General features: G+C 48.6%; 10 protein-coding genes across 10 annotated transcripts; 5 read left to right on the plus strand and 5 right to left on the minus strand.

The window, feature by feature from the left end:
• Positions 1-148: 148 nt before the first annotated feature.
• On the plus strand, positions 149-1,843 carry N7496_011622 (putative extracellular lipase; the record flags this gene model as incomplete). Its single annotated transcript, XM_056704535.1, has 2 exons — positions 149-754; positions 812-1,843. The coding sequence occupies 2 exons, from the start codon at positions 149-151 to the stop codon at positions 1,841-1,843; spliced, it is 1,638 nt and encodes a 545-aa protein (XP_056550495.1).
• A 70-nt stretch (positions 1,844-1,913) lies between these two features.
• Positions 1,914-3,060, minus strand: N7496_011623 (NAD-dependent epimerase/dehydratase family protein; the record flags this gene model as incomplete). Its single annotated transcript, XM_056704536.1, has 3 exons — positions 1,914-2,312; positions 2,369-2,557; positions 2,605-3,060. The coding sequence occupies 3 exons, from the start codon at positions 3,058-3,060 to the stop codon at positions 1,914-1,916; spliced, it is 1,044 nt and encodes a 347-aa protein (XP_056550496.1).
• Positions 3,061-3,644: 584 nt separating this feature from the next.
• On the minus strand, positions 3,645-4,746 carry N7496_011624 (uncharacterized protein; the record flags this gene model as incomplete). The annotated part of the gene is made up of 4 exons (XM_056704537.1): positions 3,645-4,332; positions 4,390-4,468; positions 4,524-4,539; positions 4,603-4,746. 4 exons carry the CDS (start codon positions 4,744-4,746, stop codon positions 3,645-3,647), a joined length of 927 nt encoding a protein of 308 aa, XP_056550497.1.
• A 311-nt stretch (positions 4,747-5,057) lies between these two features.
• Positions 5,058-6,871, minus strand: N7496_011625 (uncharacterized protein; the record flags this gene model as incomplete). Its single annotated transcript, XM_056704538.1, has 4 exons — positions 5,058-5,414; positions 5,462-5,818; positions 5,881-6,591; positions 6,653-6,871. The coding sequence occupies 4 exons, from the start codon at positions 6,869-6,871 to the stop codon at positions 5,058-5,060; spliced, it is 1,644 nt and encodes a 547-aa protein (XP_056550498.1).
• A 477-nt stretch (positions 6,872-7,348) lies between these two features.
• Positions 7,349-8,524, plus strand: N7496_011626 (sialidase family protein; the record flags this gene model as incomplete). Its single annotated transcript, XM_056704539.1, has 1 exon — positions 7,349-8,524. One exon carries the CDS (start codon positions 7,349-7,351, stop codon positions 8,522-8,524), a length of 1,176 nt encoding a protein of 391 aa, XP_056550499.1.
• Positions 8,525-8,926: 402 nt separating this feature from the next.
• Positions 8,927-9,954, minus strand: N7496_011627 (dihydrodipicolinate synthase family protein; the record flags this gene model as incomplete). Its single annotated transcript, XM_056704540.1, has 2 exons — positions 8,927-9,448; positions 9,496-9,954. 2 exons carry the CDS (start codon positions 9,952-9,954, stop codon positions 8,927-8,929), a joined length of 981 nt encoding a protein of 326 aa, XP_056550500.1.
• A 427-nt stretch (positions 9,955-10,381) lies between these two features.
• On the plus strand, positions 10,382-12,502 carry N7496_011628 (Zn(II)2Cys6 transcription factor; the record flags this gene model as incomplete). The annotated part of the gene is made up of 3 exons (XM_056704541.1): positions 10,382-10,546; positions 10,599-10,702; positions 10,762-12,502. The coding sequence occupies 3 exons, from the start codon at positions 10,382-10,384 to the stop codon at positions 12,500-12,502; spliced, it is 2,010 nt and encodes a 669-aa protein (XP_056550501.1).
• Positions 12,503-12,734: 232 nt separating this feature from the next.
• On the plus strand, positions 12,735-13,814 carry N7496_011629 (aldo/keto reductase; the record flags this gene model as incomplete). The annotated part of the gene is made up of 1 exon (XM_056704542.1): positions 12,735-13,814. One exon carries the CDS (start codon positions 12,735-12,737, stop codon positions 13,812-13,814), a length of 1,080 nt encoding a protein of 359 aa, XP_056550502.1.
• Positions 13,815-14,111: 297 nt separating this feature from the next.
• N7496_011630 (putative quinol monooxygenase) lies at positions 14,112-14,564 on the plus strand (the record flags this gene model as incomplete). Its single annotated transcript, XM_056704543.1, has 3 exons — positions 14,112-14,293; positions 14,356-14,383; positions 14,442-14,564. The coding sequence occupies 3 exons, from the start codon at positions 14,112-14,114 to the stop codon at positions 14,562-14,564; spliced, it is 333 nt and encodes a 110-aa protein (XP_056550503.1).
• A 665-nt stretch (positions 14,565-15,229) lies between these two features.
• N7496_011631 (polynucleotide adenylyltransferase) lies at positions 15,230-17,574 on the minus strand (the record flags this gene model as incomplete). Its single annotated transcript, XM_056704544.1, has 8 exons — positions 15,230-15,313; positions 15,453-15,570; positions 15,629-15,743; positions 15,798-16,425; positions 16,488-16,699; positions 16,771-17,145; positions 17,211-17,359; positions 17,426-17,574. The coding sequence occupies 8 exons, from the start codon at positions 17,572-17,574 to the stop codon at positions 15,230-15,232; spliced, it is 1,830 nt and encodes a 609-aa protein (XP_056550504.1).
• Between the last annotated feature and the right edge of the window lie 169 nt (positions 17,575-17,743).

The raw sequence follows: 17,743 nt of genomic DNA on the forward strand, positions 1-17,743 counted from the left end.
GTCTCCACTGCCTCCACCACGCACAGCTTCTCCCCGCACGGAACTACTTTTATTCCCCGAAAAGACGCCTTCTCCCCCTCATAACTCCTCGCCCTTCTTAACCCAGCCACCAGAGCATATCCGGTTGATCTGAGAAGTCAAAAACAAAATGTCTGCGCCAAGCACTAGTCCGTCCGTTTCTCTTCCTCAGGGCCATCTAATTGGAACCCAACTCGACGATGGGTTCCCCGTGACCGTCGATGCATTCTTGGGTGTTCCATACGCTCTTCCACCCATTGGAGAAAGACGATTCAAGCCGGCATTCAAGGTACCAGCATCTACCGAGACCATTGATGCATCAAAATATGGCCCGGCAGCTCCAGGAAAGGCCTTGCTCGCTGGTGGACCAAAACTCGAGCAAAGCGAAGACTGCCTCACTGCAAATATTTTCTGCCCGGCTGGAACAGATGAATCACACAAACTGCCAGTCGCAGTGTATATCCATGGAGGTGCATTCAATCGAGGGTCGGCTACAATGCATGACACGGCCTCGATGGTTGCTTGGTCCGAGTCACCATTCATTGGTGTGAGCTTTGGCTACCGGATTGGCGCATTAGGATTCCTGCCCTCAAGTTTGTCGAAGAAAGAAGGCGTCCTGAACCTCGGACTTCGCGATCAGATTCATTTGCTTGAATGGGTACAAGAAAACATTAGCAATTTTGGTGGCGACCCTGGCAATGTCACGCTGTTTGGCCTATCGGCTGGAGCGCATTCGGTATTAACATCCCCCTCAGTGAACATGGTATGGAACAATTTCTGACGAAGATGGTAGATTGGACATCACCTTCTGAACTACAAGGAGAACGCACCGGCTCTTTTCCACCGCGTCATCATGGAATCTGGCTCGCCAACATCTCGCGCAGTCCGTCCATATAATGCGAAGATCCACGAACAGCAGTTTCAAGATTTCCTTCGCGAAGTTGGCTGTCCTTCGGATCTGCCTGAGGACGAGATATTCCCGTTTCTCCGGTCACTGCCTAGCTTGACTGTGACAAATGCTCAGACAGTGGTCTTCGACAAGTACAACCCTTCTCTTCGGTGGGCATTCCAACCCGTGATAGACGATGATATAATTTATCGCAAGCCTTTAGATGCTTGGGAGTCTGAGCTCTGGAACAAAGTGCCTATCATGACAGGTTTTACCACCAACGAGGGAAGCATGTACGTAAACAAAAAGATGTCCGATCCGTCCCAGTTCCGCAAATTCTGGAACAATCTTCTCCCTGAATTGTCGTCTTCGGACTTGGATACAATCGATAGACTCTACCCGGACCCGAGTACGGACCCGGCTTCGCCGTATATCGAAACCCGAGAGGGCCATGGTCTCGGCCCTCAATACAAGCGGATCGAGGCAGCGTATGCTCACTACGCATATGTTGCACCTGTTCGTCAGACGGCCGATTTTGCCTCTTCTCAGGGCGTGCCAGTTTACCTGTACCACTGGGCTCTTCCCAGGACCGTGGTTAACCGCGCAAACCATGGAGATAATATGTACTATGAGTCATATAATAAGGGTATTACGGGGATTTCGGGGTCGCAGAAAGAGCTATCTGGCACTCTTCATGCCTATATTACCAGTTTTATCACCAATGGCGACCCGAATGCCATCAAGGGTCGCTACTCCCAAAGACCCGGATGGGAGGCCTCCGTGCCTAATGATCCTCGCGTGATGACCTTTGGCGAAGGCAATGAGGAACTGATTGGAGGCACCACGGCTCCTCCTGCAAAGTTTATCAAGGATGAGTGGGCGAGGGAGCAAACCGAATTCTGGTGGTCAAAGGTTCCGATTTCACAGCTCGCTTGAAGGACTGCAGGTATTTTGTGTTTAAATTATAGAATGATAAAGAAAATCCTTGGTTTTTGGCACCGTCTATCTAGATATTCTTAAGGATTAAATCGACCTCTGCTTCAGCCACGTCGAGGATATGCTCTGGTGGATATTGCGGATTCCAGCCAATCTTGCGCCCATGCCGAGCTTCGAGTGTGCATTTCCCACCAAGAAAGAGTGGTACCATCTCCTTTGGACACCCAAGCGCCTTCCCCATTTCACCTTGAGCTGCATCATCCACCAGATCCACCTTATCTGTCTTGATCACCTTGTGCTGCGCCAGAGCCGTCGCCATTGCACGATAAATATCATTCCATGCCATATTTCCGCTCGCGCCCAAATAATAGCCATTTTTGCCGTATCCAATGTCCTTTCCACTCAAGATGCCTCTCAAGATTTCTAAATAGAGGTTGGCAGTATCTGCTACATGGCTGACGGGCCAGGTCTAGGCTCAAGTTAGTAAACGTGAATAGAAAGGAGAATATACTTTAAGGTACGTACAAACTCTTCGCTATCGGGTCGGTAAACTCGCCCAAGAGCTTTGGCAGCTTTCACAATGGCGACAGTTTGAATAGATATCGAGTTTCCAAATCCTTCGCCTTCACCATACACAACACATGGTACGAAGATGTAACTTTTCACCCCATGCGCATCCGCTGTGTCTATCACATTGTTGTTTGTGGATAAAGCCTAATCTGCGTCAGCAAAGCTAAGCTGAAATGTGTAGTTGAACTAACCATTTGCACTGGGGCATATTTTGCAATAGAACTCTTCTGCAGACCGTAGAGCTTAGGGTCATTGTCTGGAATAGGTCGATCTGTCGGAAGACCGGCATGGTTGCTAAATATTTTGGCACCAGACGTGTGTAAGAAGTGAACATCCTTTCCGGTTTTCTCTTTCACTTCCGCAAGCGCCTTGATCATGGGGATTTGCGATACTGATGTCATGGCATCGATGAGATAGTAGACCACGGTGATTTCGTTCTCGACGATTGCAGTTCTGATGCTGGCTTCATCCTTGACATCGAAGAAGATTGGCTTGGCGCCGTATTTTTTGACGGCTTCACCTTGCTCTTCTGTGCGAACGAGAGCGTAGAGCGTTTGATAGGGAGGAAGCTTGGCCCTTGCCCAACGGGCAAGGATGGTTCCACCCAAGTACCCGGAAGCGCCGGTGATAAGGATATTGTGCGACATTGTGACGATAGCGCATGTGCGGATCTATGGAAGTCGAAAGCCAGGTATTTATTTTACTCAAATTCCTCGCGACTTTGAATCGAAAAGCCAATGTTACCTAACGTTGCTTGACAATTTGTCAGCGCAGAATGGCTTCTTTTATAATCAACCCAAGCGGGCCGAGCTGCATCTGGTAACTTACCCGCTCACAGTTAACTATGCAACATTCCAAAGTGGGTCACTAATTGATTAATAATGTAGGATCTGGATTAATGATCGTGAAATGCATTCTACTACTTTCAAAACTACCTAGTCAACTCATTGAGCTACATTAAAGGCCTTCCTACCTGAGCAGCAGGTAATCAATGTTGACTTTGGATAAACGTCTGCTTATCTATCATATACTCGAAATGAACTACTCGTCCTCTAACATATTCTATCGGCCACTCTGAAGATATATCCCGAAAAAGACGGTAACTTGCTTCCTAGCTTTGCTCAGCTGTAACCCAAGTTTCACGCAAATGATGCCCAACTCAGCCTCGGTGTGCTAACAAATACTCATTAGATGCAGATGTGGGCGGGACTTGTCATGCGGGGCTTAAGAACTATTGCACGTTCGCCTCTTCGTCGTCATGGAAGATGGTTGTTCCCCAGTTTGGGCGATTGAATCGCTTTCCTCCGAGTGTTGTGGCCAAATTATCGATTTGCGCGGTCTCTTCGTCATCCATATCGAAGCATTTCTGTAAATTGGTGGCAATTCTCACCGGGTTTGTGCTCTTCGGGATCACACTCCAACCTTTCCTCACGCCCCAGCTAAGTAGCACATTTCCAGAACTGCATCCCCTCTTCTCGGCGATAGAATTGACAGCTTTATTCTCATGAAGTGTACTTCCACTGCCACCCAGAGGACCAAATGCGGTCTGATGAATACCGTGTTGTACGCACAGCGCATTAAGCTTCTTCTGAGGAAGCAATGGCTGAATCTCTGTCTGGTTCACAGTTGGAACAATTTTGCAGCTTTCAAGTAGCTTGCTCAAATTCACGGTCGAGAAGTTGGCTACCCCAATGGCCTTGACTTTTCCTGTCTCAAGCAGCTTCTCCATCTCGCGCCATGTATCAGTAAAGTCCCAGTCTGGGTCGTGGGCGGTTCGATCCTCTTTTCCATATGTTTCGGGGGTTGAGGTAGGTAATGTGACGGGCCAGTGCATAAGATAGAGATCCACATAGTCGAGGCCCAGATCGTCAAGAGATTTCTGGAGCGCAGATTGAATGCGGTGGTGATCTGAGGACCAGCTATTTTCGAAATAGGTATGTCAGCCTTGAATAGGGCAACAGGGCATTCGCACATACAGCTTGGTAGTTACAAAGTATTCGCTGCGTGGCACATTGGTTGTCTTGAATATCTGGCCTATCTCTGCTTCATTTCCGTCTGATGATCTTCATTAGCATATCGCTATTGTCTTTTTTTTCTTGGTAGGACCTACATAGAGGAGCGCAATCCTAATGAAGAATCGAAAGGTTAGTACACTTGAATATTGCCGAATCTCTTGGGAGCACTCTTACAAAGTGTCTATAGCCTGCTTCAAATGCAGCCTGAACTGCTGCTGCTGCCTCTCCGGGCCCAGCCTTCCAGGTTCCAAAGCCGATCGCGGGGATTTTCGCCCCGGTGTTTAGGACAAAGCTCTTGGTTTGAATATTCGTGGCCATAATGAATGTACTTCAAAACTGTTATTCTCTACACCCCAATTCAAGAATGCAAGTTCTTTAAAGTCATACCACGGAGCTCTCAGCCGATATTGACCCCGCTACTCAATTGAAAGAATCCATTCCATTGGATGCACTTCGTCGGAGAGAAAGCCGTAAGAAGCCTAATAGCTTTGCCCCTCATTATGCATCGGACTCACTCCGTTACTCCTCTCGAAAACTTAATATTCTTGTGCAATTGTTTGATTAACGGAAGAATTATGGATTGGACCTTGAAAATGGCACTAGCGAGCGTTTCCAGACGCCATATCTGATCACACCGACTCAACATGCTCCACGCGGTTTCTCTTTCCATCGTCATCCTGATCATTCAGTTTGCCAGCCATGATTTCCTCTCGCACATCAGAACGAGTCTTCTCTTCCTCGGTAGGATAAGCATGTCGCCACATTGTCCATAGCGGTCGCTCAAACAAATTATCCATACTCTCAATTGACCGACCTTTCATCTCAGGCAAACAGAAAAATATGAAAATGACGCCCAAGTAGGTCAGCATAGCATAAAGTAGGAACACACCCCAGCCCATCTCGGTGATCATGTTCGGCGTTGCTCGAGTAATACCGTAGTCCACAATCCAATTAATGAAAAAGCAGATCGCCATACAGAAAGATCGCTGACAAAGTTAGCGTGGATCTTTTGTTTCCAGAGGTTTGCACTTACAATTCTCGTTGGGAAAATCTCTGCAGCGACCACGTAGCATGCAACAGAATGGCCAAATGACCAGCCGAAAGCATAAATGTAGATCCAGATGATGCCAACAATACCTCCCGCAGGAGTACCTCCTACCGTTTCCGTATTCGTTCCTGCGAACCGAAGATAGAGCGCCAGGTAAAGCATCGCAGTAGCTTGTAATGTAGCTCCGATCAGGAGTGGAATACGACGTCCAACTCGGTCAACCAGGTAACCCACATAAAAAATTGTGGTGACTGTCTTGACAACGCCATAGATTCCGGTAGTGAGCAAGCTGGAGGAGCTGCCCTTCACTCCAATTAAGGCAAAGATTTCTGGTGCGTAGTACTGTATACAGAATTAGTGATAATTCCAGATGGTGAATTACCGGATTGGGATTTGAAACTCACATTGAGCGAGTCTGTTCCTGTGAACTTGTGGAACAGGAACAGCATCACAGACAGGAAGAAGCGCTGGAAGTTACTTCTTGACGTGAAGATATCCTTCATGACAACCCAGTAGCTATGTCCAGCAAAGCATTCCTGCTCGTGAATTACCTGTGCCTCAATCTCACGATATTCAGTTTGCACATATATGTGATCCGCAGGAAGTTTCCGCAATCTGCAAATATTTTCGAGACCTTTCTCGGATTTTCCGTGGTTGATCAACCAACGTGGAGTCTCTGGCACAAATGGAATCATCAAGCACAAGAGGGCACCGGGAATCAACTGAATGCCCATTGCGGAGCGCCACTGGGAATTGTCGTGCTCCACACCAGGGAAAGACCACTTCGAGACACCATAATTCACCCAGAATGCCAGCATAAGAGATGTGACAATCATTAGATTATAGGTGGCAGTCATGGATCCTCTAACGGACTTCGGCGAATTTTCCGCCAGGAATTGAGGGGTAAGCATCGACGATGCACCAACACCCATACCCGCGATGAACCGCCCGGCGAGGAGGACCTCATAGTTAGCGATCATCTGCATCAGTGCTCCAACTAAGAACACCAGACCCCAGGCAAATACCGACCATTTTCGACCGAAGTAGTCAGAAGTTGGTGCTGCGAGCAAGGAGCCGGCAGATCCACCTGCTGCGAGCATACTCGCAATTGTGCCCTACATAGTTTCAGTCAATATTTTCAATAACAAAGTTATGGGAAGGAATCTCCCACCCTACCTTTCTGTTATCCAACTCAGACTGAGTTACTCCACTCATTCCAAAAGCATTTTGAAAAGATGGCAGAGTGAGAATCCCGCCGATATTCCCTGTATCAAATCCATAAAAGGAGCCGGCCCAGGAGACGGCAACCAAGAGGTAGAGAAGGCGGAGGTTGAAGATTGCCTTTGGATCTGTCTTTGCCTCACTGCTAACCCAGATGCTCGTTCCCCCAGCCATGTTGATGGTGTTGTAGAGCTCTTCTCCGAATGGAGTTGCAAACACGCTTGAGAAATATCTGGCTCTTGGGGCACTGGGGATGTAAGCCAATTCAAAGGGCACTTGGAAGTTCAAGAGGTTGCAGCCAGAATATAAATCCTGCCAGAAATACAACTGACTTTTGTCAAGTGATCATGCCTTTACGGCCCATGTCGAATTCTACAGTCTGCATGTCTGATCATTCAACTGCAAACCCCATGGGGAAGTGGGGAGGTGGAGAAGGAGGGCAACGCGGGCTGGTCTGGGGTCGGGTTTCTCTCCGGCGTCTGCCATGACTAGCTGTATGCCGGGCACCAACCCGACATTTTTTGAGGACGATGCTAGTCCTGACTAGCAATTTACGTGCTCGTTGATAAGATAAACTAATCTTAAAATGAGGTCATGAAGTCTGCGAGTCTTCAATTACCTCAACACCTACCTACTTCACTGATTGTCACCATGGCCACCACGACAATCACTGTTGCCCCCGAGTTTCGATCCAGCCTCCAATTCCAAGGGCGCGAGAAATACAACTTCGCCGAGGCATTTATTCCGGCTCTCACGACACAATGCCACGCGTCAAATCTTCTTCTCCTTCCCAATGGCGATCTCCTCTGCGCTTGGTTTGGAGGCAGCATTGAGGGCCGACCCGATATTTGCATTTACATGTCTCGTCTTCCAGCCCATTCAAATAACTGGGAAGATGCGGTGAAAATGACTCATGATCACACTCGAAGCGAACAAAATCCCGTCTTCTTCCGAGTTCCCTCTACGGGAGAAATCCGGCTCCTATACACATCGCAAGATGCGGGAAACCAAGACTCTGCAATCGTGAAGCAAGTGGCTTCCATTGACGGAGGGAAAAGTTGGACGGATCCTACAGTACTCTTTGAAGAACGGGGTACATTCATCAGGCAGCCCATTCAGGTCCTCAAAGACGGAACATGGGTTGTACCAATCTTCAAATGCCGTGCAGAGCCAGGTGAGCGATGGCTTGGAAGCGATGACATATCGTGCATTCGCATATCCACGGATGAAGGACGCACTTGGTCGGAGAGAGAAGTACCCAATAGCTATGGATGCGTCCACATGAATATCCGGGAGCTCAGCAATGGTACCTATCTGGCTCTCTACCGAAGTCGTTGGGCCGATAACGTGTACATGTCAACATCCTCCGATGGCCTTGACTGGAGTGAGCCCAAGGCGACAATTTTACCAAACCCTAACGCAGGAATCTGCTTCGATGTTCTACCTTCCGGAAGAGTCGTCCTCGTCTATAACCATTCTTCGAAGAAAGACGCTGTCGGTCGGCGAGATGGTCTTTACGATGACATCAGTGATGAAAGCGATACAAGAACCAATCAGAAGAACAAGCATGGAAAGGAGGCTTTTTGGGGTGCGCCAAGAGCACCACTTTGTGTTGCTTGGAGCGATGATGATGGATCTTCTTGGAAGTGGAAGACCTTGGAAGAAGGAGATGGGTATTGTTTAACAAATAACAGCGAACAGAAGCTGAATCGGGAGCTTTCATACCCCAGTATCACCATTCAGAGCGACGGTTCGCTTCACATCGCGTTTACCTTCTGGAGGCAGCGGATCAAGTACGTCCGCCTAGGAGAAGACTTTTTAAGTTAAATCAACATTTGATTCACACATCATACGATATACTACTCGATATATTTAACACAAAATACTTTATCAAGAAGGATCCGAAGAATTTCAACAACTGATATACACCGGAGAACTTGGCATTAAAAAGACCAAGGCCCCACCATTTAACGCGTTACTATTGAGCAGAGTGGTTTCCACTCATATACTTTAGAATCTGGGAATGTAATCATAACATAAGGCTTTACAGAGTCGATTGAGAAACCAAATCAACACTATTACCTACAACTTGCAAGTGAGATTATTATACATACACATCCCAAACTAAGATTGTGAGAGTTTCTTAAATGCGAGGGTGAATCCGGCAATTTCCGCGTCGTATTCTAGAGCTTTAGCATACTTTCTATTCATAATATTGGACATCCTTCTTTAAACAACATCGGGGAGGCTCTGCTCCAGCTTGACCAAGTGCTGCATAACATTCTCCACCCAGACTGCTTTCTGAGGGTCACAAGGGAGATATGGCTTCCGAGGCCAAAAAGCCTTTAGCTCAGTCACGCCAGCACTTGGGCCAGCAAAGTGGCCAGTCGCATATTTCGTAGGGGCGATCCCTTCTTTGCATGCCTTTTCTGCTTGGGCGACAAGTCCTTGCAGCTCTTTCGCTTCCTTTATTTTGTCCTCGTTCCAGAGCGCATATAGTCTGGCCACGCATTTAGGGAAGACATTCGCAATACCAGTCACACATCCGCCTCCGTTGCCAGCAAGACAAGGGAGCAACCAGTCCGAAGAACCGGCAAAAACTCCAAACTGACCATGCGTATATTCTTGTGTAAGCCTGGTGACCTTGCCTGCATTGCCACAGGTGAGCTTGACGCCGACGATGTTTGGGTGTTGCGCGAGTTCGGACAGGGTATCAGAGTTCAGGTCTATGCCGTTGCACATCGCCGGAAACTTCGTCATGTTAGTCTAGATTCTCTTGTAAATCAAGGTGTACTGACGCTATAGATAACGATTGGGAGAGCAGTTGCATCAGCAACATCGTGATAGAAGCCGAGGATGGCTTCCTTTGTAACAGCCTTAGCCCAATAGCTCGGGGGTAGTAACAGTCCAAAATCTGCACCTGCGCTCAAAGCATCCTCGGCCAGTCGAATTGACTCCACTGTTGACTGTCCACTGATCCCCGCAACAACAGGGAAATGAGGGCGACCAGAGTCAACTGCAGCTTTCCGCGTGACCGTGACAAGTTCCTTTCGCTCCTCGGCAGAGAGGAGAACAGCCTCTGCCGTGGTACCGGCCAACACAAGCCCATCAATTCCGCTGCGAATCAAATGCGAGAAGAATTTGTATGATGCATCGTAATCAATTTCCTGCCGCGGGGTTGGCTTGTATAATGAGATAACGGGACAATATATTCCGGGCGGGATAGGCTTGGATTTGGCGGCAATGTTTGATGTCATGGTGTAGTTCTTTTAAAAATGTCTTCCTGGACTCTTCGTTAGATCATCTCCCAGCGCGGTCGCCTATCATCCCTCTACCTTATACTCTGCTAGCTGAAAACTTAACGGGCACTTTTCAAGCCACCTCGGAGAGTCACCGAGATTTCCGCCCCGGAGTCTTTTCCACCGATGCGGGGGAATAGTGAGATGGGCCCAATAGGCCTCGTGGGTGGTGTGGGGAAGCTTCCGGGGAATAGGCTGATCCATCCCTCTTCTGCGCAAGTGGCTGCGATGCTCAAAGCAAACCACTCTCAGCAAATAGGAGAGTCGCATTTCGTCAGGCCTGGAGTGTGGTTTCCCCCTCCCGCGCGTAGATAAACCCCCTCGGGGTACTCACCGGTGAGCTCTCGTTCTGGTGGCCGTTTTCAACTTCCTCATCATTCTAGTCATGAGCAAACGAAAGCGGACCTGGACCGACGAGGCATCGGAAACTTTGCCGGAGTCGAGCTCTCGAGGAGCTGATCATGATGATTCGAAGGACCAGAGCGTGTTGGATGTTTTGCCGGGGATTACCCGAAAAATTACTGCGTGTGGCGCATGTAGGAAACAGAAGGTGTGTAATGGGATTCTATCCCCTCTGATAGGATTTTTTCTCACTTATATAGATCAAATGTGATATGACCGATGGTCCACCTTGTACGCGATGTCGTCGGCGCGGGTTGTCTTGTGTATTGAATAAGAGTTTGCAGTCCCTAGTAGAGGAGGTAAAGTGAGTTCTTTTCCAAGCAGTTTATAGTAAATTTGAGAGCGTATTATTAACATACGAAGGAACACGGAGCTTCTCCAGAACGACGTTCAAGGGATACATGAAGTTCTCGATTCTATCTGTCAACATCTCAGCCTACCAAGGCCAAAGCCACTTCTGACTACTGGGGAACCCTCCCAAGGCGATGGAAATACTGATCATCAAGAGGTGTTGGAGCGGGATCAGGAAGACCTAGATGGCTGTGAAATATCGCCACCCGACACACCATCTGCTGTTCAAGCTCCAATCGACACTTTCCTAGATATCGCCAAATTCGGCAGTCCTGGATCGTCAGACAACACCCCTCCCAGCACAACCCGTCCAAGACAGCATGCAGTGCCTCAGGATCTCATCAATAAAGGAGTTATCACCCCAACGGTGGCACAAGCGCTTGTCGAACGATACCTGACCCATCTAGATCCCTATCTATATGGGATATGTTGTGGTTATCAAGATCTTGCGCAGTTCCGAAGTACGTCGCCTGTAATGTTCGCTGCAGTGTGCACAGTAGCTGCCTTACAAGATCCAAACGGTCAATCGCTGTACGAATCCTGCAATCGTGAATTCAGGCGCCTTGTTTCTCGATCTCTATTTGAGAAGCATGACCTGGAGTATGTCCGAGCCTTATGTATCAGCTCCTTCTGGCTTTCGGACGCGTCCAGGATCCTATCCAGTGATGCCATCCGCCGCGCAGCTGATATGCGCTTGCATCGCAGTTTCGACCATCTTACCACTCCCATGGATCCAAGGTTACTGCCCGGGGGCGCTCCAGCAGTATCAACGCCGATCGAGGTCGGGGCAATGAAAGACCGTGTCAGGCTCTGGTATTTGATCTTCATCTCAGACCAGCACCTCTCCATTCTCCACAATCGAGATCCGCTTTTGCGCAATGATAAGGAGATTGCTATGAGCTGGGAAACATTCTTAGCTCGGGACGACACAACAGACTCTGATATACGACTCATATCACAAGTTGCTCTCTTGGTAATCATGAGCCAAGTTCGTGATTTGCTAGGCTCTGACAAAGAAGCTCGCTTACCACAATCTTTATCAAACCAAATCACTCATTACTCCCGTCAGCTTGATCGATGGTTCGCCAAATTCTTTGCTTTATTCAAGCCAGATCCAAATATCGGCGATTTCCCCAAGTGTGGCCTACAATTACATTACCACTTTGGGAAGCTTTACCTTGGGCACCAAGTCTTCAAAGGGTTGAACGGCGATGACATCCCACCTCATTTTTTGACTGCAGCAAACATGGCACACGATGCCGCTGTTGCTATCTTTGAAATGATACTACACCAGGAGCAGCTTCGACGTAGTTTGGTTGGAATGCCTCATTACTTTCATATCATGATTGCATTTGCAGGCTACTTCTTGCTAGAAGTCACCAAGAACTACCATGCTCGGCTCTCAATTGACCCGAGTCAAGATTTTGAATTGATCGGAAAGGTTTTGGGGCTATTCCAAGAGACTCCAAGTATCCAGCAGCATCCGATCTGTCGCATGACTCCAGGGTTGACTCGCAAGTTGCATGAATGTATAGCTTCGCTACAACGGAGTGGCGAGGAAATAATTACCTCCTTGGCAGTTGCAGTGGGCCCGATGGACTATCCAGCGCATAATGTGCAAGATTCAATGCATCCACCACCCGGGCCCTTTTCTTTTACTGGAGAGTCATTCGTTAATCCTGGAGATGACTTCTTACTGGCTGACTTTGGAGAGTTTACTTTTCCGGGAATGATGTCGAATGGTGTCACTTAGCTTACCGCCAAATTTGAATTGTAATGCACCTAATTTATTTATGTCCTTCTAGCGTAGAGGAACTTTCAAGGGGTAGAAATGGGCCTAATTGGATAGGAATATCCCTAAAGTTGGTCCTCGCATCAGAGACGGAGAGTTCTCCGAGTCCCTCGGCGACGAGGGGCCGATCAAGTAAAAGCCAACTGTTTTAAAGACAACAACCCTTCCTTCCTCAACAACAAATCAATCCAACATGACCTCGACCCCTTCCACAGTCCCTGCCAGCCAGGATGCTCAACATTCCCGCATCCCACCCAAAATGCACTACCAACGCCTGGGAAACAGCGGCCTCAAGGTCTCCCGCATCATTCTCGGATGCATGACTTACGGCAACCCCAAATGGGAAGGGTCTCCATGGGTACTTGACGAAGAGCAATCACTTCCTCTACTCAAAAAGGCCTATGACGTTGGAATCAACACCTTTGATACCGCAAACACATACTCCAACGGAGAATCCGAGAGAATCCTGGGAAAAATGCTCACAACATACGGCATCCCACGCAGCCGCGTGGTGATCATGACAAAAGTCTACTACCCAGTACTTGAAGACGATCCAGATGCAAGGCCAAATCCGGCTGTTAATGACGGGCCACTGGTTAATCAGATGGGTTTGAGTCGAAAGCACATCTTCGATGCGGTCGAAGGGTCGTTGCGGCGACTGAATACGGACTACATTGATGTCTTGCAACTGCATCGCTTAGACACTGAAACTCCACCCGAGGAGATTATGCGAGCGTTGCATGATCTGGTACAAATGGGCAAAGTCCGCTATTTAGGCGGATCGAGTATGCACTGTTGGGAGTTTGCGCGACTGCAGTATATCGCGAAGATGAACGGCTGGACGCCGTTTGTCAGTATGCAAGGCCTATACAACCTACTATATCGTGAAGAAGAGAGGGAGATGAATCCGTTCTGTCAAGCAGAGGGAATTGGTTTGATTCCTTGGAGTCCGTTGGCCAGGGGGCTATTAGCGCGTCCTTGGCAGGAGAAGTCAGCACGGGGAGATCAAGATCAAAAGACTAAACGATGGTTTGTTGGTGATCAGAATGAAATAATTGTGAGTCGGTTGGACGAATTGGCTAGCCAGAAAGGCTGTGCAATGAGTTCGGTTGCGATGGCTTGGTTGTTACAAAAAGGGTGCTGTCCAATCGTTGGGTTGAACAGTATTCAGAGAATTGAGGCGTCACTCGAGTCGCTGGAAATCCAATTGACAGGAGAAGAGGCTGCCCTATTGGAGGAGGCGTATCATCCGTTGTCTGTCCAAGCAATCTAATCACTCAGCTCATTTGCGGGGTGAGGCCCTAGTCCTTGATTTGAAATCCCACAGCCTTGGCCCCAGCCTTGCGCGTCTATGCAGATACACCAGGCGAAAACAGTTGTCTATCTGCGCTAGACTGGGAGACTAGTACACAGTTAGTTAGAATGATATATTATCGAGTGCCATCTTACGTGAGTCTTTAATTCCTGGCTAGTATATATCTAGCCTGTCAACATCATTTAGAGCTTATCCATCCTCCCGGCTTTGCTTACCTACCTTCCAACCCTATTCTCTTCGCAACACCAAATCACAATGGCATCTGAGTCTGGATTCAGTCTCCATGTCACAGTCTACATTGACCCAGCCAATGTGCCCAAGTTCTTTGAGTATCTCAAGCCAGTCTACGACGCTGTAATTGCCGAGCCCGAGTGTCGCTTCTTCGAACTGTATCAATCCCCAGAGGACCCTGGGACCTTGAGTTGGGTTGAGGACTGGTGAGTGGCAAACAATTTTTGAAGAACAAATATTAGCGGCCATGACGCTAACAGTCTACAAGGACGATGAGCACTCAGGACTTCATGGAGGTTGGTTTACGGGCAGAGCGCACGATTCGTGATATTATTTGCTAACTTTGATGGCTAGAAACAAGTAACGAAGGAATACTACAAAGAATACTTTGCTGCCACGGAGCCTATGTTCTTGAAGCCTAGAGAGTTCAAGATCTACAACAGAATGGGACCGCCATACTTCATGGCCAAGGATTAGTAGGAGCTGACGGTTGGAGTATGCACGAGGCGCAGAGTGCTTGAATAGCTGTACTTTGTTTATATCATAGAATAGAATGAGGAACAGATACGATTAGCCCGCATATTACGGACCTACCCCTTGATTGAACTACCCTAGCTGAGATATCTGCTGGAAGGTTCCGAACTAATAAGTACAATGCAAACAGCGCAAAGACTGTCCCCAGCGCCGAGAAACGCCTGAACTACCTCGGCCTAGGATGTGATGCGACAGCGAAAAAAAGATAGTAATAATCGGACACTTGCAGATGTGTGAGGGCAAGAGGAAATAAGTCACTCGGACATCTCCGAGAATAGATGGGAGAGGGGAGATAAGACACGTGTCTAGTCGGCAGACCTGTAGGAGATGAGAGGGATAGAGGAAAATAAACCAACCTTGTGCTCTATGAGCGTGGTGACAAATTTCCCGTGTTGGTGGGCTTTCTGTTCTGCACGTCTATGTAGAACAGAGAGCCCAAGAGTCAAAACAGTGGATGGAACATAAACCCGCAGCTCGTGTTCCAGTGGGATGAACTTCGGTGGCTTTGATGATTGGATTGTTGTTTTTCTTTCATTTTCATGGGGACCGGCCCCGGCGGGATTGCGTGGAGGTGTTGTATTTGCTGTGCGCGGACAGTAGAGCGGTGCTTAAGCAGGCGTTGCAGTGTTGGACATGGTGTTCGGTGTGACCTGGCGCTTAGCGGCTCCTTGGGAGGCATCCAGCGAAGAGTCCTACAACGAGAACAAGATTAGTGATTCCCGATCGGCGATACCCGAGGAAGGCAGCTAGGTTCGTAGGATGAAGGGCGAGTTCGAGTGTCGATATCATTGCTGAGTCAGGTTCAATCTCGTTCTCTTCATGTTGACTTACGTGCATCTCGCCAAGTCTGCGTTTCTGACGGGTCGATTCAGTCTTTCTGATCACCTTCTTCTTTGGTCGGGAAGGCCGTGTTTCGCCGGGTTGGAAGACGTCGTCGGGCAGGTCAAAGCTAGAATGTGTGAAAAATCAAATCATCCAACTGGAGACGGCAATTTTCAAAAACTTACTTGCGAACGTGAGTGACAGCCAGGTCATGGATCTCGGGAATATAACCTGTCCAGGATGTGCACGTTGACTTGAATATTTGGGAGTCCGTAGAGATATCCAGAGACCGCGAGGTACCTGTATATGGGTTAGACATGTCAAAGTGAAGACCACCAAAGTCTGGACTCATACCTGGCTCCAACGGCTTCAACTCCAACCCGATGTAATAGGTAGTGGTGTAGACGGTGTGACTGCCACCCTCGAGTTTCTGCTCGGGTTGCTCAGTCTGCTCTGTTGGTGGCGCAACAGTTGCGTTCTCCATTCCGTTTTGCGCCGCAGCTTCGTGAGCCGGGTCCTTCGTCTCGTCGGTTGTCTCCGTCGTAGTCCCCTTGGCCTGATACTTTGTTGATCCGTTCTTGACCGCCTCCATCTCTTCAGCATTGGTGATCATATGAATTCTTTCAAAGCCCTTCGGGAACGGGTGTGCTACTGCAATGATAGCCTTGCGGTCAAGCGCGCCCACAAGGTGGCGCAGTTTTGATTCTACAAGTCCGGACCAAACGGCTTCATCTTCCTTGGTCTTGCTTGAAGCCGTGATACTGAGATAGTACTTGTAGTCCTGGGTGAAGAAGGTATGGCGGGTAAAGAGATCACTCCATGACAGTTGCTTCGTGAAGATCTTGTCCACAACATCTCCACCTCTCTGGAGTTCCCGAAGAATCACAGTCTTGGTTGACATGGAAATGTTGTGAGTTGCACACATGGAAGGATAGGCAGGAGTGATGATGGGCATGAGATGGAATTTATCGCCGTGGTAGATCTATAATAACAAGAGAATGTTAGTCTAAGTATCAAACACAGCATGTTGCAAGCTACGCTTACCTTAGGGTTCCAGACTTTCATCTGGAGAGGGCCTTCTTCAATCTGCTTCAAAAGAACAGGCTGAGGCCATGCCCATTTGTTCATAATTCTGAAGAACTTGCCCACGATGACTGACCCCGAGGCGGCCGGGTAGAGTTGGCAAACTCTTGCTACCAGCATGGCCCAAGCGATACCTCCAGGGAATCCGACAATATTAGCATAGATAGCTCGACCTACACAAAGAATAAGCTTAGCAAAATACAATGATCAAGGAACAAGGGAAAATTGACTGGTCGCGACTCACGCTGGGCCCACAGTTTGATTGCACGCAAGGCAATGCGGAAGGTCTTTTGCTGAGGAACAAGCTCCAGAATTTCGTCCGCAACACGAGTTCCATTCAGCGATCGAACCTCCTTTTCATCCAAGCCTCGCAAGTAATCATTGTTCTTGAGATCGAGGTTCATCGGCACTGAAGGAATCACAAGACGAGCAAACAACAAATCGATGCTGACTCCGGCAAGCTCCATCTTGATGATTGGGACAAAGGCATCCGGAACTGGAGTCATCTTCTCCACCACGCCTTCGGGTGCCATCTGTTGTAAGAGAGGAGGGAAGTCGGCGAAAAAGTCCTCGCTGCATACATGCTTCGGGCCGACGATAAGTGTATCGATATCGGATCCTAGGACGAAGGAAGTTAAGATCAGGTCGGGAAGTATGTATGCGGAGGTATTAGGTCGTGCTTACCAGGGCCATAGACACCTAGTCGGTAACCTCCGAAGGTAAAGATCTTGCCTCCGGAAGCTTCGACGGCTGCAGGCGACAGTCCCTTCTTCCGAGAAACAGTCTTGACGAATTCTAGGGCGACCCGCTGAAGTAGTTGGAGCATTTGGATTCTGAAAACGACCCGTCAGTTCTCTCAGTTCCCCGTTTGCTTCCCAGCCGGTATCCATCAAACGTACCTCCGCTCGGAGTCCGAAGGTGGCTCGAAGTTATTCTGCGCCTTCAGCTCCACGATGAGATCGTCATTCGCAGCCAACTCATCCTGTGTCGGTAGGACAGTTGAGATTGGGGGAGTCACGCCCCACTGTCGACTTCCGGTCGCCGCCATTGTGGGAAAAGGGAAGGGGAACGTCGGTTTGTGGAGGAGTGGATTGTGTGTCGCGATTCAGATGAGGAAGATAGGGATTAGATAACGGAGAGAGTACCGAGTCGGCGTCAGTCGCGTGTCTGTATCAACAACAGAAGGAAATAGGAAGGGGAAGGCGCGGTAAATTAGA

Source organism: Penicillium cataractarum, assembly GCF_028827025.1.
Source record: "Penicillium cataractarum strain IBT 29864 chromosome Unknown utg000009l, whole genome shotgun sequence".
Classification (NCBI taxonomy): Eukaryota; Fungi; Ascomycota; class Eurotiomycetes; order Eurotiales; family Aspergillaceae; genus Penicillium; species Penicillium cataractarum.